Below are 16765 nucleotides of genomic sequence, written 5' to 3'. Positions count from 1 at the left end.
CACTTTTAAAAAGTTTTTCTCCATTTAAAGATTTCCATGTGGCAAAACTACTTATGCAAGATAATTTTCCGTATACTACAAAGGAAACTAATTTTTTAAAAATAATTCAAACTTTACACTCTAATTATATCATGTGGCAGTGATATATGTAAACATATGGAAAGTAAAATGCCCGTCAAGATCATTGCAACTCTGCATTACTTTCAATTATTAGTGTGAAAATTTTATTAAAATGGTTCTTGGAGGGGGGGGGACCTTTTATATTAAAGGTTTATGAGTTCTGTTAAAAATAATTTATAATATAAAATGAGGGCTAATAAAACATTCTTAGCTTCTTAACAAAATGTTTTAAATAATATATATATTCATATTTATGAAATGATTCTCTAGCTAATATGGCTCTTGCTTTGTTTTGGTAATATTGAATCCTTTTTGTTATCTTTCACTATTGTTCTTGCAATTCTTCAAAATGTATTGTCATTTTTTGTAATGCCTTCAGTTGGTTGTATTCAAATAAAATACATATTGTTCTGGGTTATATAGGTGAGAAGCAGAAGTGGTTTGAGTAGCAGTAAAAGTATAGCAGATCTGCATAGTACTCCAGATCGAGAAATTTTCAAATCACCTCGGTATAGATCCCCAGGTAATTACGAGTTTCCAATTTGTTATTCATGGTATGATATTGTTTTACTTAATAATATTAATAATGTTTTTTTGTCATGCAGGTGATATTCGTAAAGCAGCTTCAATGACAGATTTGTCTGGTAATAATTCTAGTAGAAGTAGTTTATTTTCACCTCCACCTAGAAATGGTAGGTTTGGCATTACTTATTTTTAAATAAGTAGATATTGTAATTATTATTTCCCCCCCCCCCTCACCATTTAAACATTTATTTTTACTTATTCAGTACTTGAAAATCAATGAATTTTTATTATACAATCAATTATTTTTACACAAATGCAACTGTGGCCATCTTAAATTATAAAAATTTTGATTTAACTTTTAGCAATGAATTATTGTTGGCGTTTTTCTATTATTTTAATTATATTGAAAAACAAAGACTATCAAAATGCTTCATTTTAGGTTAGCAAGTTATTTAAATTCATCTAAATATTTTGCTTTGAAATTCTTACATGCTTAGAATAATTTTCTGAAAAATGATATATATCCATACTTTAAATCATCCTTCAATTGGAAACAACTAAAGCATAGTTTTGGGTTCATATATATTCCTAGGTAAAATCTGACTTGATTCAGAAATATATATATTTTATTTTCAGCACTCATTGTAATTTCTTTTGTTTTCTTTTTAACAAATAATTTTCTTAATTTTTTTTCCCCTTTTAACAAAATATTTTAATTAGTGTGTCAGATTCTTTTAGAATATGTATATAATATAAAAAGTGCATTTCTCTTCAAATATGATGATTTAACCATAGTTTATGTCAAAAATTTATAGAATGCAAAATAATATTAATTTTGTGATTTTCAGAATCTGAAAGTCCTGCGCCATTATGGAACCAAACTAAAATTTATCCTATAGACACTTCACCTCCAGAGTCCCCTAAATTGAAGGCATCTATGAACTTGCAACAGAATCATATTAGAAAAGAGCAATCACCTGAATTGGATCATGTTTCTAGAAGCAATAGCTCAACTTCACTTTACTCAAAGAATCAAAATGCTTCCAATAGTACTCTTTACAAAACTACTTCCAGTTATGCTCTAGATAGGGCATCTCCAATTCGTACTGGCTTTAATTCTAGTTTCTCTCTTCCAAGAAATACCCCAAGCCCAATTGGACGATCAAACCTACCATCTTTGCCCTCAAAGAACCAAACACCTTCAATAACAACTGCTGCTCTTGCTACAGATTCTTCTTCTGATTCATCTCCTTCTGATGCAACTCCTGTAAAAAGTAGTCGACCAGTTGTGACACCTCGGCCAGTTCCTTTGCGACAGAGATTTAATAGTTTAAGTGAGAATGTTGACCCTGCTAATTTTAAAACATCACTAGAAAATTCTAGTGATAATCTGCAGAAACTTCGTCTAAAATCTCATAGTGAATGGGATTTAAAAAATAGTTCTATGGAAGAGACATTCAAAAGTAAAGGTTCATGGCAGAGTAGTCGATACTTGTCATATTCTCCGCGCAAGAGTCACATACGACCTCTGAAATTGAATCATAGTGGATCTATGAGTTCTGTTCCTTTAAGCTCCAATAATTCAGATGATAGAAAAGATTTTAATGTTTCAGATCAAATTCCTTTCTTATCCTGGGACCCAAGTTCAGTGCCATGTAAGTATTATTTGTTTAACTTATATATGCATTCAATGTTTTAAAAATATATAATGATTCTTTTTTATATTTATATAATAATTTATTAATTGAGGACTGGAGATGGAAAGTAAAGTGTCAAATTTTAAATTCTGTCTTCAAATCATGTCGTACTTATGTTTGGAGGTGTCTGCCAATGTGTTTGTCAATTAGGGTGGGTGTGTTGGACATTTATATAACTTTCTAGGTTAAAAAACCTTAATGTTTACTAAATTTTTATAAAAAAAAAAAAAACTTTGGTCATTAATTAAAAAAATTAACAATTATTTGAATCACTAATTTAACTAAAATACTGTCTTTTATAAAGCTAAGATGCATTTTGTAAATAAATTGATGATAACAAAGAAATTGGTTTTATAAAATGATCATCAAAATAATAAAAGAAAGTTTTAGAAACAGTGCAATACTTAAAGGTAATTGTATTTAAAGAAGAAATTAAAAATTCTTGTGAAACTCGTATTGGCCTGAAATCTTATTTCTTATGGTATATCAATCTATATAAATTTGCTTTATTTTTGATAAATATGTATGAGAAACTTAATTTTTCAAAATAAACACTGTCGTATTTGCAATTTTATTTTATAATTTTATTCTGAGCGTATATGATTTAAAATCCACATCGGGAATGCTGGATTTTACAAATACAGTGTTTATAATTTAAAAAAATATATACTCACATCAGGAAAAAAGATAAATTAATTTTTCTGGAATATGTGCACCAATAATAAAAATGAAAGTGTGTGTTGCTGCTCTGCATGTCAAACTATTTGATTTAAAGTTACTTTATATTTATAAGGGAAATGTGCACCTCAGTGTAATTTTAAAAAAAAAATTTAATTAATTGAAAATTGAGCAAAATTTTGGCATATTTCTGTGATAACAATATTTTTATACCTAATTTCCAACAATAAAGTATTGCTCTGAAATTCAAACTTTACTTTGTATCATCAAATATATAATTGCATGATTTTTTTCCCATTGTTGTAAGCTGAAAAAAATTATTCTGTTTGATATCTGTTTAATTTGCAAAACAAATTTTTAATTATTGTTATGAAGTTAGGTTTGTCAGGAAATTTAGAAGTAGATTGATGTTTTACATTTATATTTTTTTAATAGCATATGATATGGAACTGGTCTCCATTCAAAAGATTCATGTATACAATAAATAAACTTAAGTACGACAATTAAAATAACATGACTTTAATATCAAATAATTTGATCGAATCACACACACGAAATTACCTCCAAATTGTTAATCTGAAATAAGTTTTCTTGAGTTTTGGCAAGCTTTATTTTATTTATTTAATTTTTATTTTATTTACTTATTTATTTATTTTGTCCAATTTCTAACATTAAAACATGAGATTCAAACTGTTTTCATTGTTTGGTCAAATTTTTAACTTTGTAATTGTTGTCCTTTATTAAAAATTTGAGAAAGATTCTGTTTAAAATATGTGTTAGTGCACAAGATGAATAAAAAAAAAGTGAAGTTACAGTACCACAAAAGTTAGAAGATAGATGAACCAGACATTTACATTTTTAATAGCACTATTGCTTGGGACTAGTCCCCATTAGAAAGGTTCATTTATACAATAAATAGAGTATATGTAAGACAAATCAAATCATGGTCATAAAGTTATATCTAAGATTTTACTGAAACCAAATATAACCAACATTCCCGGCAAACCAACTGGTTGCCTGAGACAACTAGTATATATATATATATATATATATAGTATATTGCTAGTAATTTTTTGGAAATTAAAAAGCTGATTTACATGAAGATTGAGAATTTCTCAGTTTTGGATATAACATTTTTTTTTTTTTTTTTTACCTCTTACGATAAGTTTTTTAACATTAGCACTATATAAAGTGTCTCATATTCAAAATTTTGACGCCCTTGTAAAGAGAACTTCACTAAATCACATTTTTCATATAGCTTTTAGGCCTGCAAACGTTCGCTCATTTCCTTTCATATAAAGTTCTGAATTTGGTGCCACATCCTCTTATTTTGTATGTTTATAAATACTATTAAATCTTGTAGACAAATATCCACTGAATAAGTAAAATGAAATCATTGAAATTTTTCAAAAAAATAAGCTATTTCTCAATTCAAAAAGAAATCATGTAAACATTGTATTGATATCTGCAAATTATTTTGAATTATAGATAATTATTTGCATTTAGATATATAAAAATTTATTATATTAATAGTCACTTAAAATAAACAAAATTAAATTTCTACAAATACTTTGGTTCCAAAAATGTGATATTTATATATTTAACAATAGTTACAGTTGGATTTTCGATATTTATGTATTCTTATATTAACAATAATATGAATAAAAATTTTCTTTTAGTGACACCAGATCTATGTGATAATATAGCAGATAGTTTAGCTAGAATTACTTCATTTGCTACACAAGTATATCAGCGAGTAAGTGAATTGCATTCATGAAATTTTCTCTTATAATATGATTTAATATATATTTACCATCTCTATTTTTCTTTTGTTCACTTTGATCTTTTTCATTCTAAAATAATATAAATGCATTTTGAGTATTTTTGATGAAAATAATTAGAATATAAAGAAATTAAAAATTATAATATTTGCATTATATTTTTTAAAGTATTGATTTAAAGGCATGTATATTTGTTGCTAGCTTTAATCCTTTATTTAATATAAATTTATTTTTGGTCTTGCTATTAATATGGTAATAGCTATTAATAAGATCACTTAAAAGATATAACAACTTAAATTGTAATCATTTCTTAGTGTTTGCCTTAGTGTAGTTCACTATTATTTTAATTAATTATAAATGTAACACCATCTGCAGCATTATTAAAGTTACAGTAAACATTGAGATTATTATATTAATCAAGCTGTACTCATCTGAAACAAAAATAGTCTTATTTAAGATTTTTATTAAATCATTTTTCTGAAGAAGCTTCAAAATCTTCTCACTTAATATATTTTAAAAGTAAAATAAATAAGATACAAAATAACTAATCATGTTTTATTAATGTAATGTTTGATGAATTGCTCAAAGTAAAACAAAATATCTATCTAATGAAAAACTAAATATCTACTTTTCTATTGATTCAAAAAGGATATTGCCTGATTTTCATATAAGTTTTCCTTAAATAATTCAACATTATTTTTAACATCAACATATCAAATTATCCAACTGATTGATAATAAAAAATTAATTTTGTATAATTGTTCATCATTTACCTTAGTTTCAAAGTTCTGTGTAATACTTTTATTAGAATTTCAAAAGGAATAAATCTGCATTTTTCAAAAGTAATGTTTCATAGGACATTACTTGAAAAATGAGATTAAAACAGGGGTGTTTGTGCTCCGGGGAAACCCCGGAATTCCGGGGATTTTGAACTTCGATACCCGGAAATTCCGGGGATCGTCGTTCAAAAGGAAGTAGGAATAATAATGAATTATTTATTTTGATCTGGGTAATTTTGTTTGCTTTGAAAGCAGAAAACGCAAGGTCAGTGTGTGTGGTGAAAACTTTTCCTTTCTTTCTCCAAAGGCAGTGATAATGCGTGAAAAGGGGGAAAAAACTTCTTTTTTGTTCTTTCCTTATTACGAGTTATGACTCATTCCCCCGGTTCTCGGACATTCTCTTCTGGATTCTTTTCGGCAAGTAGGCGCGGCAGAAAAAAAAGGGAGAGACTTCGTTCGACCAGATGTGCGATCACGTGACCTGGGTTCAAAGGTCTTAATTTTGCAAAATTAATGGTTATTAATTTTGCAAAAAAAGTAATTCATTGAACTTTTATAATTAGGTCATTCAATACTTCATAATCGTAATTTTTCATTTCTCCCCCCCCCCCCATTTCTCGAAACTCCAAAATGTCGGTAGTAAGTCCTTAAAAGTTTCAGGGGATTTTTTGGGGTCCCACAAACACCCCTGTTAAAATATTTAAAAACAAAATATAAATTGATCCTTGCTAAAGCTTTTGATTATTAAGGCTATGATATAAAAGCATTTTCTGTAATTTTTACCTTTTGCATTTCTTTATAGAATTTGGCATTAATAGAACTATTAAAAAGAGCATTTCCTGACAGTACCAAATGCCCATAAATTATCTTTACAACTTTAAACTATAATAAAAAAATTGTATTGTATATTAACAAATGTTTTCAACATGTGATAAAGCAATTTTTACTGTTTTGAAAAGAAGAATATACTCAATACGTGAACTCCTAGCAACATGAACATTGTCCATTCAGTATTCATTTTATTTTACACACTCCTGTAGCTTCATAGTGACATATTCAAATACATGGAGGGGACCTAACTTCAAATCCTGTAGGTCTGTTGCCTCTGGTTTGTATACCAAGCCCAAATACTAATTGTTCTGAGTGGTGGCTCCCTTTTTATACTTTATTCAAAAATTTCATTGATTTCATTGGACTTTGTCTATGTTTCAACCTCTATACAGAGTTTTCTCACATTTTTCATCAAATTTGCATTATTTGGTGGGGAGGGGGGACTTAATGAGCTATCCTCTTGTCTGTAGAAAATTGTTTGGTATAGTCTAAGTTATTAAAGTCTAACATTATAAAAATTTATGGATGCTCTATATAAAGGCAAAATGTACTTATCACATATTTTAATAAATTCTTTTAAGTATATAGATAGTAAAATGTAGATTTTAATTGTTCATTTCTTTAAAGTTAACAATAAGCACAGATCTTCCACCTGAAGAAAAGTCTGCCATGACTAACACTCTTGCTCAAGGTGTTTGGCAAGCACAACAAATTCTCCGCCCAGCAGTTCCTCCCTCTCAACCATGGTTAAGCTCAAGTGAACATTCATTTGATTCCAGGCGGCTTCCAGGATTAGGAGTTCCCTTTTCTAATGGCAATCTACATGATCCTTCATTACAGAGGCTTCCTCCTCATAGCATGTCCCATCCTGATGGCATAAATACAATGGCTCTGCTTGAACAGTTTTCTAATAAACTATTGAGCCTTGTTGAACAGAAAATGTCAAATAGTCAAGATAAGCCAAATAATTAGTTGTGTTGTGAAAAAGTCAGAGTGAGAGAGAGAGAATGTGTTTTCTGATGAGTATGTGAAATTTGATTATGTAAATTTTTATACAGCTGTTTGTTCAGATTCATGTATTGTGTTTAGTTTTGGATTTTGTGTGGTCACCTTTTTGTTTTTAAAAAAAGGGATACAATTATATTTTTAAAGGATGAATCTTTATGTATTCCTTAGGAAGCAAAGACATTCCACTTATATAGATCATATCTTCCAGTTCTTAATATTTTTAATTCATTGTTTCTAGTAGTTACAAAAAAAAAAAAAAAAATCAAAGTCATAGAAAATGATGAATTTTAAAGAGTATGCTCATTTTGACTATGAAATCATTAATTAAAAATAATGTTGTTTTTACTAATGACTTCATAGTAATTGTGCTCATACCATGTTCTGTTCTAAAAGGTGCTCTTATCTGTTGACGTTGTTATTTTTACATGATGGTAGCTTTAAAAGAAAATTCTTTTTGTGTATTTTATTTAAAAAATTCTGTATGTGCAATCTCCTACAAAATTGCTGATATTGTTGAATATTCCATAATTTTTTTCATTCCTTTTCATTTATATCTTATAAATGAAATGAATTTGTTTTCATTTCTTATGACAAATGTATTAAAAAAATTACTTGCATACTTATGATGAATTATTGCTTTGTTTGAATGAATGTTATATAAATTATAATATTTTTATTATCAATAACATACTTTGTAGACATATTTATTGAATTCATTCCTGTATTCTCACTACTCAAAATGCCATTTTTGCTTTTACAAGAAATTTAGAAAATAAATTATTTCTGGAATAAAAGATTAAATGCATAGCATTGTTGTAAAAAAATATATATATTTATTTAAGCAATATAATATAACTCTGAAAATTTGTGAGATAATTTTAGCATATCAATGGCATTTAGATATTTTGCTATATTCATATCATTTTCATTTGATTGATATATTCATGAAGCAATTTTTAAATATCAAAATTGTTTCACACTTTGAGCAGTATTCTTTTTTTATTTTTATTATGATGTTTAAGTATTAGATAGCAGTAAAAATGCTGCATTTTTTATTTGATAGAAAATTTATTTTACTATTATAATACATTTTCAAATTTTTCTTGCCAGTTTTTGTATATTTTGAAAAGCATTAATTGCATTATTAGTTTCAGAATCATTTTGAAAATAAAGGTTCTAATGCTTTATACATATTTTTTAAAATTTTAGTATTATGTGCACTGCCAAAGAATTGCACTCTGAATATTTTTCTTGATTTATTTTCAGTAGTAAAATAGAAACGAATAATAAATTTCCCAATAAATAATTAATATATTTTGTTTGTTATTAATAAAATGATTAATTGATAACATTAAAAAAATGTTGTCAATTGTAAAATACGTTTTCAACACTTTTATTCATTTATTTCATTTCTTTTTAATAGCTTAGTGTAACTCTAATATAATAAAAATGTGTAATTCAAATGTTTTTAATAAACCTGAATTGTTGAATTTTATTGGATTACAATTTTTTAAAAATGGTTTATGAGCTAAGTTATCAATTTTTTGAGGACTGTGAGAACTAGGTGTAATTTTATGATTGATTGAAGTATTAATGGAATATCTTAAATTTCATTTTAAAATGGGGGTAGAGGTTATATTACATCTTCAGTTTTTAGTGCCTTATATTAATGAATAAGCTTTAATTTATTCATAATTATCACTTTTGTTTTTACTGTTTTGGTATCCTTTTAGTTGATAATGATTTCTTCCATTGAAGATTTTTATCCATTTTCTGAGCTTCCACTTTAAATTCCAGTGTTATATAGATGTAATAGTTTTTATTTTTATTCATTTATAAATGTTTCATTCATTTTAGAATCATTATTCAACAATTTTTCAATATATATATATATTTTTCCATTTCGCAAATCTACATATCAAAAATGAATTACCAAAACATGTATCCAGTTTGTTTTATCTGCTGTTGTGTTACCAAAGGTCTAGATGTAATCTTGGTCTTTATATTTAAGTATTATTAAAAGTTCTGCGTTTTTAAGTCGTAATGAACCTTTATATGTATATACTTGTGTAAAGCTTGTTTTGTGAATTGTATCAAAAAAGTGTCTTCCACTGTGTTTAAAGCAGTGAATAAAATTTTTATGCATTTGAAACTTGCTTCAGAAGTTTTATTATAAAAAATACATACAAATTTGCAATTGAAATTCATTTCACTGAAAATGACAGTCTTGTTACATGGTTGTAAACTTCATCGGGATTTAAGATTGCAGTTGGAAAGTTTGCCTAGGGAAGAAAAAAAATTCAGAATTAAAGTATCCATAATACAATTCAGTATGAGAAACAATGTAATCAAAAGATTTAGGGTTAAACTGTTTTAATAAACTCTTTTTTTAATATATATCAGGAGTATCTATTTTGTTTTACAATTACAATTTTTAACTTCATAATGGTTTGATGCTAAAATTAAATCTGAACTAATATTGTGCAAATTAAAAGCTAAATTAAATATATCTGTAGTGTTAACTGTTTTTTAGCAGTATATGTCAATGTGTTTTTAACAAAGTTGTATTCTGTTTATGATATTTTCATGTAAGATTTTTTCTTTTATTACCAAAATTTTTTTTTAAATTTACTTACTTTTAAATTGTTGCAAAGTTTTCTGAAATTAAGATAGCAACACTTTACCAAAAATTAAAACAATACAAGAAATGGTATTTACTAAATCAGAAGTTATATATATTATTTAATAGATCGCACAAGTTTATTTGGCAAGTTATTACACTGATTACTTTAATAGAAATAAAAACATTAATTTATGAAAGAATTATTACTTCAACTTGCAAACCATTTTATCTATTTTCTGCTCAGTGATATAAAAAATAAACCAAATTACACTCATAAAAAATAAATTCATTTTTTTTTCTTTTAAAAAATAGGTTTTTTTTTTTTTTAACTGAAACAAATTTTATTTCTTTTAAATATTTTGCCACTGTTTAAAGTTTAAATATGAATTAATAATGAAGAGAGAGAAAGTTTACCTGATTTATAGCATCTGGATAATTTTGTGTTTCAAGACAAAATGCACCATGCTTCTGATAATACTTTCCTTCCTTCCCTTGCAATGTGTTATCTTCAGGTAAAAAGTTAGCTGTGTAAAACTGAACACCAGGCTGTGTGCTATGTACTTCCAAGTACCGTCCACTCTCTGTGTGATGAACACTAAGAATAAAATGAATTGTAGTGTTTTAAAATAATATTTGTTGAAAAATATCCTTTTTTTTTTTTTTTTTCACTTTCTGTTATTACAATATAAACAGAGAAAGTATTGTAATCATCAAAAATTTAAAATTTCTATTGTAAAAAGAAAAATTTAAATCATGTTCCAGATCTAAGCATGTCCAAAAAAATACACATTTGGAATTATGTCTGTTTATGAGCACAATAACTAAAAAATATATGAAGTAGATTTATGAAATTTGGTATATGGTCTTTACACCAAATTTGTAGACTTTTGTCAAATTTTCAACAAAATCTATTTTGAAAAATGTGGTTGTTATGAAAGTTTGAAATGAATTCTAACTACAAAATGGTTAGATAAAATTTGATACACTGGTTTATCATCTAAAATGTAATCTTTATCGAATTTTTAACGAAATATGTTGAAAGATTTACTACTTGCATGTAAAATCGATAAAAGTGTGATGAAATAAATTCGGCATCCGATTTTATGACTGTAGTTATAATTCTGTGTCAAATTTTGGCTTAATCGAAAAATGCATCCCAAATGCAATTTTATTTTTTCTCTACGGGGCACAAAAGTCTGATTCAAAATTTTAAAAATAAAAATCAGAGCTTTTTTTTTTTTTTTTTTTTTTTTTAAATCAAGGCCTGTAATTTTATGCTTGGGACGGAGAAATTACATCTATATTGTAGATTACGTCAGAAACTTTTGGAAAAACCACTCATACTGATTCACTGAACAATTACTTAGTAACTCCTCCTCCCTATTTCAATCAAAACAAAATTCTGGAGAGGGCGGATATTTCGATTTAACCCCCTCTGAAATCTACATGTTACAAATTCTCAAAAATATATGTACTTTTGAGGAGTATTATATAAAGAATTAATAACGTAATTATAATTCCATAATTCAAACTAATCAATACTAATTTAAAATCTTGTCAATTATCAAAAGTAGATAAAAAGATTTTTATGCTAGATATATATATATATATATATTCAAGATTTTGGCGATTTATGCCTAATCAAGTTTGGCGAAAAACATCCTATGAATAATAGAGCTTGATGATTTTGGCATAATCTTACAATCTGCAAGTAAACCCGGGGGAGAGGGAGGCGTAAAAATAAACAAGTACCGAGACTTCTTTGATTTCGTCATTGATACCGATCTCGAAATCGTAAGCCATAGATTTGTAAAACAAAAGCTTGTCTATAAAATCCTTAATTTTCTTTTTCAAAACTATGACGTGGCTCATAAGGTTGTCGATTGGATTCTTTAGGTAACCGCTTTCATTTGGGAATTAAAGGCCCATTTAAAGTCTTGTCCTCCAAGTCACCACAGTTGTGTATTCAATGATGATGAATCAGTTCGGAAAAAATCAGTAAAGACAGAATAATAAGATTTAGTATTTCATTGGAATTTTCCCGTTTTCATGACATCAGCGTTCAACACGTCAAGGTCTGATATTTGTATTTAATTTCTTACACTACGTATATTATTATACTTTTTAGCTAAAAAACTAAATATTTTTTCCAGTTAAAAAAAAAAAAACTGTTAAAATGTAACTGGGTTATTTTAATTTCATTAATGCTTTTTCAATTTATATTATGCAAAAATTCTAAAATATTACAATTTTATAGCGTTTTTCAAAAAAAAATAAATCATTCCAAATGTAGGCATTTATCTTAATATTTAAATATTTTTTTAAATAAAAATAATTAATTGGAAACTTTATTAACTTAACAAATTAATTTATTTTAACTCATTTAGTCATTTTAAGTTTTAATAAATTGTGGGTCTTCTACTGTAAAAACGAGGTATCATAGAAGACAAGAGTGTTTTAATCCCTAGTATTTCATGGTATATATATATATGCAATTTGAATGAATAATTTGACCTCTAGGCATTTGATTTTTTTTTATTATTAAAATTTTTTAAATCGTTTTTTTAATTAAGATATACAATCTTTTAAAGAGCATTACTCCATAAAATAATTAAATTTTAACTCAAATGAATATTTCTTACCTAGACACTTTCCTTTCAATCCCTGGATCACCATTAACACAAAAATTGTGATCATATCCTTCGGGATTTTGTTCAAGTAAAGTGCCTATAAGCTTTGGTTCACGGAGATCAAAACGTGTTGAATCGACTGAACAGATACTTCCTAGAATATAAATAAAATGCAATTCGAATTAAAATAATTTTTTTTCATTTACTTAATATATAAATCAAATGTAAGTATTTTAGGGTTTCTCTCACCTGTTGGTATAAGATTTTCATCGACGGGGGTATAGTAATCAGCATTGAGCGAAATTAAATGATCGTGAATTTTTCCAGATCCCTTAAAAATGGGGGGGAAAACAGAAATATGCTCACATGTTATATGAATGTAATGCGTATGTAAAGAGTAATATATGAAAATTAAAAGTTCCCAATAATGAAATTTTCATTATAAGATATCGCTTTCTTCCTGAAGAAATTCATTCTGTTATTTTAATTATTGATAATGCAATGCTTCTATTTCTTATACGCTTTCAAAATGGTATAGATATAATAAATGCATTACTTTTGTCTGCTAAAAATAATTTTATTTATTTTTATGATTTTATTTATTTTCTTTCTTCTTCTCTCATATTCGAAGTATATAAAGAGGAATTACTATAACCATTAAAAAATGCAGCAGCGAGATCTTATAAATCTCCACATTTCAGATATTCCAGAATCTTGAAAAAAAATATTTTTAGAATTATGTTTGTTCATATATGAACATCATAGCTCAGAAAATTAACAAATGGCATAGACGTTATTGTCTTTACACCAATATTATAGAATTTTACCTAGTTTTGGACAAATTCATTGACAGAAAATCTGTCTATCCATTTGGCAGAATGTATGTAAAAAAAAATTGTTATGCTAAAAATAATAATAATTTTACCGCATTATATTCAATGGTTCTTTTATAATCATTTTTTATCACCAGAAAAGACTTTACGACCAAACTACACAATATTTAATTCTAGCGAATATTTCCATGTATGGCAAAATGAGATTATGGTTGTATTACAGGTGCAAAATAATTTTGAATTCTATTTTTCCTTGGATTCTAATTTAAAATGCACTTTTTAAAAATGTATATTATTCTAAAATAATTATTTAATTAAAAATAACTAATTAATTAAAATTATACTGAATTAATTAAGTGCATTATAGTATTAATGAATTATCAAATTTAATTTACTAATTTCAACATAAAAATTAATTAATTAATTTTTATGATATCATTTAAATATTATCAAAACTAATTTTAATGAATTATTATCAAAACATACTTACATGGCCTGCAAGATTGAAATATGAATGATTTGTCAAATTTATCGGGGTCTTTTCTGTTGTTGTAGCTTCATAATGGATAATAATTTCATTTCCATCTGTTAATTCAAATATAACGTAACACTGCAGTTCTCCAGGATAATTCTCTTCCATTGCTGGACTTAGGCGAGATAATATTACTTTATTATTTTGCACGGCTGAATCCCAAATAAACTGAAATTTAAAACCAAGAATGCAGTACATTAAATATCTGGATACAAATTAAAAACCCTGATAAAAATAATAATTCTGACAAATATTTTGATTATTAGAAAATAAATTATTCCAGACAAAAAAAAATATGCTGTTTTCATACATAATCATTCTTGAGTACTTAATTTTCCGTTCATTGCTGTTATCTATGTACATAAATTAAAAATTTTGTAATTAAATTTTTGTAAAATTTTGTTAATTAAGAAGTAATAATTTTCATTTTTAATGTATAAAACTCAATTTATAAATATATTTGATATCTTTAAAAGTATGGGTTAGACAATTGATTGCTTGAAAATCTGAACGTGTTTTGATTTCTTCAATCTTTATTATAATTGAAACGATAAGTAGTGATTTAATAACTACTTTATATGTGTGTACGTGTAATGATATCTCTTAATTTGATTTAAATCCTAATTAATTTCCTAATTTTGATCTTAATTTAGCCCATATTAACATCATTCTAAAATGTTCTCCCATTTCCTGATCCGATTCCGCCCCCTTTTTTAATTAATTCTATACAACGCTCTATAAAACTGATAACTTCAGTATTTTCTCACGCTCCGAGCAAAGGAATAAAAATCCACAACGCTCACAATATTCTTTTAAACATACCCAAGATTCCCTTTTCTAAGACTATAATGTCAAAGAAATTCCTAGAGTAAAATCACTGAAAGGAAAAATGTCTAGAATCATATCATTAAAGAGAGCCGAATAAGCACAGTTTAATTTCTTACAGCATTAATTAGTTTTCTTATTGATTTTCCAATTTTACGAATCGATAGAAGTTTAATGAACTATAAGAGCTCACGCTGCGCAACTGTCTTAGTTTAATAAATATGTAAAATACTCTATGTAAAAACACAAATAATATTAGAAATATAGTCATTTAGTGTACAATAATAAAAGTGTTAACTCATAATGCTCATTTTCTGTGCTAAAATTCTTTTATTAATGAATAATGTTTCCTCGTATTAATATTTTAAATTCATTTATAATACTCAAACTTGATATTCACTGCATCAAATTACAAATATAAACATTTTTATGTTTGATTCGATTGAATTAATTCCCATGATCTTGCAGTCATATAACAAACGTTACTGCGCATGTCATTTAAATCTAACTGCACGTTGTCTTATACTGTACAATGAAATTTCGTCCACAGTTAAAAAAACTCAGTGTAATTGATCTGTGACTTGTGAGCATGAATTGACTTTAATTTAAAACTATTTTGAAATTATGACACAAAATGTCTTCATGCTTACAAAAGTAGATTAAATATGCTTTACTATTTTTTAGAAAACAATCTGTTATCTAGAAATATCAAAAAAGAAATCATACACACCTTGTCAAACCCTTTTATGCCACCATGCAAATGATTAGGTCCATTGTTTATCGCTAAAGAATACGTTTTATCCTCTAATGTAAATTGACCTTTGGCGATTCTGTTAGCATATCTTCCAACGGTACATCCAAAATATTGTGAATGATTAATATAACCTAAAAATAATATACAGATTTAATTTTTCACCTTATATATAAATAAAATCATAAAATAAAAAAGTATCTAAGTCAAAAAGCCATTCATCATATTTCTCAATGCATATATTTTTCATTTAAGCATAAAAAAAATATTGCGCTGGAATATTAAAAAGATTGATACAGAATTTTTCACTGGTATTTTAAATATGGTTTATATTATTGATTATGATTTTTAAATAAATAATACTTTACCTGAGACATTATCAAATCCCATTACTATATCACACATCTTCCCATCCTTATCTGGTATTTTGAGAGATGTAATACAAGCTCCATAGTTGATGATTTGCAATTCAATGTTTCCGTTTGACATTGTAAAGCGATCCACTTTTTGAACAGAGCCATCTTTTCCTATTATTTCTCCAAAACAATCTGTGCGTATGGATATAGACATTTTGTTTAACGGAATCGAATCAAATGTAAGAAATTATTTGAAGGGGGGAAAAAAGTCTGTCTGCTTTTTCAAGTCGCTTCGTAAGCATATTATTTTATCAGCTGATTAAAAACTAGCGATATAAGTATCTTAACGACTAAAACAATAGACGACCTTGAGAGCCATGCCATGTGGATAGAACCCAAAGTAAGTGAATAATGAAGTAGAAGTGAGGCAGACGATACGGAAGACAAGTGGTGTGAGTCATTTCTTTATTGGTTTGCTCTATTTCCCTCCGGAAGCAGTTGCATCCTCTATTAACAGGCGACTTCGTGATTCAAAACAAAACCGACGAATTGTATAGATAAGGGTTTCTCAAACAATGATATAGGAACCATTAATGGTACATTACATTATTTTTAAAGGTGCAATTTTCACTCTAAAGATTTAAATGAATACAAAATGGCTCGCTCAATTACTTTTGTACTATTATTTATTTTTCAGATGCATATATGTAACAAATTCAACGTGTCCTTGTTCTTAAAAGCAATCATTTTCTATCACTTGAATTCAAACCAGTTTAACTACTGAATTCCGCAGAGT

General features: G+C 26.7%; 2 protein-coding genes across 4 annotated transcripts in view; one reads left to right on the top strand and one right to left on the bottom strand.

Annotated features, from left to right (window-relative positions):
* The window catches only part of LOC129980517 (mitogen-activated protein kinase-binding protein 1-like), a 90454-nt gene extending 82211 nt beyond the window's left edge, over positions 1–8243 (top strand). For all 3 annotated transcript variants that reach the window (XM_056090849.1, XM_056090850.1, XM_056090851.1), the window contains 5 exons: positions 544–643; positions 726–812; positions 1494–2300; positions 4700–4776; positions 7039–8243. In XM_056090849.1, the coding sequence (XP_055946824.1) occupies positions 544–643; positions 726–812; positions 1494–2300; positions 4700–4776; positions 7039–7383 (1416 nt within the window). In that variant the 3' untranslated portion in view covers positions 7384–8243. The remainder of the gene's footprint in view (positions 1–543; positions 644–725; positions 813–1493; positions 2301–4699; positions 4777–7038) is intronic.
* Positions 8244–9564: 1321 nt separating this feature from the next.
* On the bottom strand, positions 9565–16441 carry LOC129980518 (galactose mutarotase-like). The gene is made up of 7 exons (XM_056090853.1): positions 15982–16441; positions 15593–15747; positions 13996–14205; positions 12922–13003; positions 12685–12826; positions 10457–10637; positions 9565–9701 (listed from the first exon to the last, which is right to left on the bottom strand). The coding sequence occupies exons 1-7, from the start codon at positions 16181–16183 to the stop codon at positions 9624–9626; spliced, it is 1050 nt and encodes a 349-aa protein (XP_055946828.1). The 5' UTR covers positions 16184–16441; the 3' UTR covers positions 9565–9623.
* Between the last annotated feature and the right edge of the window lie 324 nt (positions 16442–16765).

This window comes from Argiope bruennichi, chromosome 8 (assembly GCF_947563725.1).
Source record: "Argiope bruennichi chromosome 8, qqArgBrue1.1, whole genome shotgun sequence".
Taxonomy (NCBI): domain Eukaryota; kingdom Metazoa; phylum Arthropoda; class Arachnida; order Araneae; family Araneidae; genus Argiope; species Argiope bruennichi.
The sequence above is the reverse complement of the archived record's forward strand: the minus strand, read 5'-3'. Positions and strand labels throughout refer to the sequence as shown.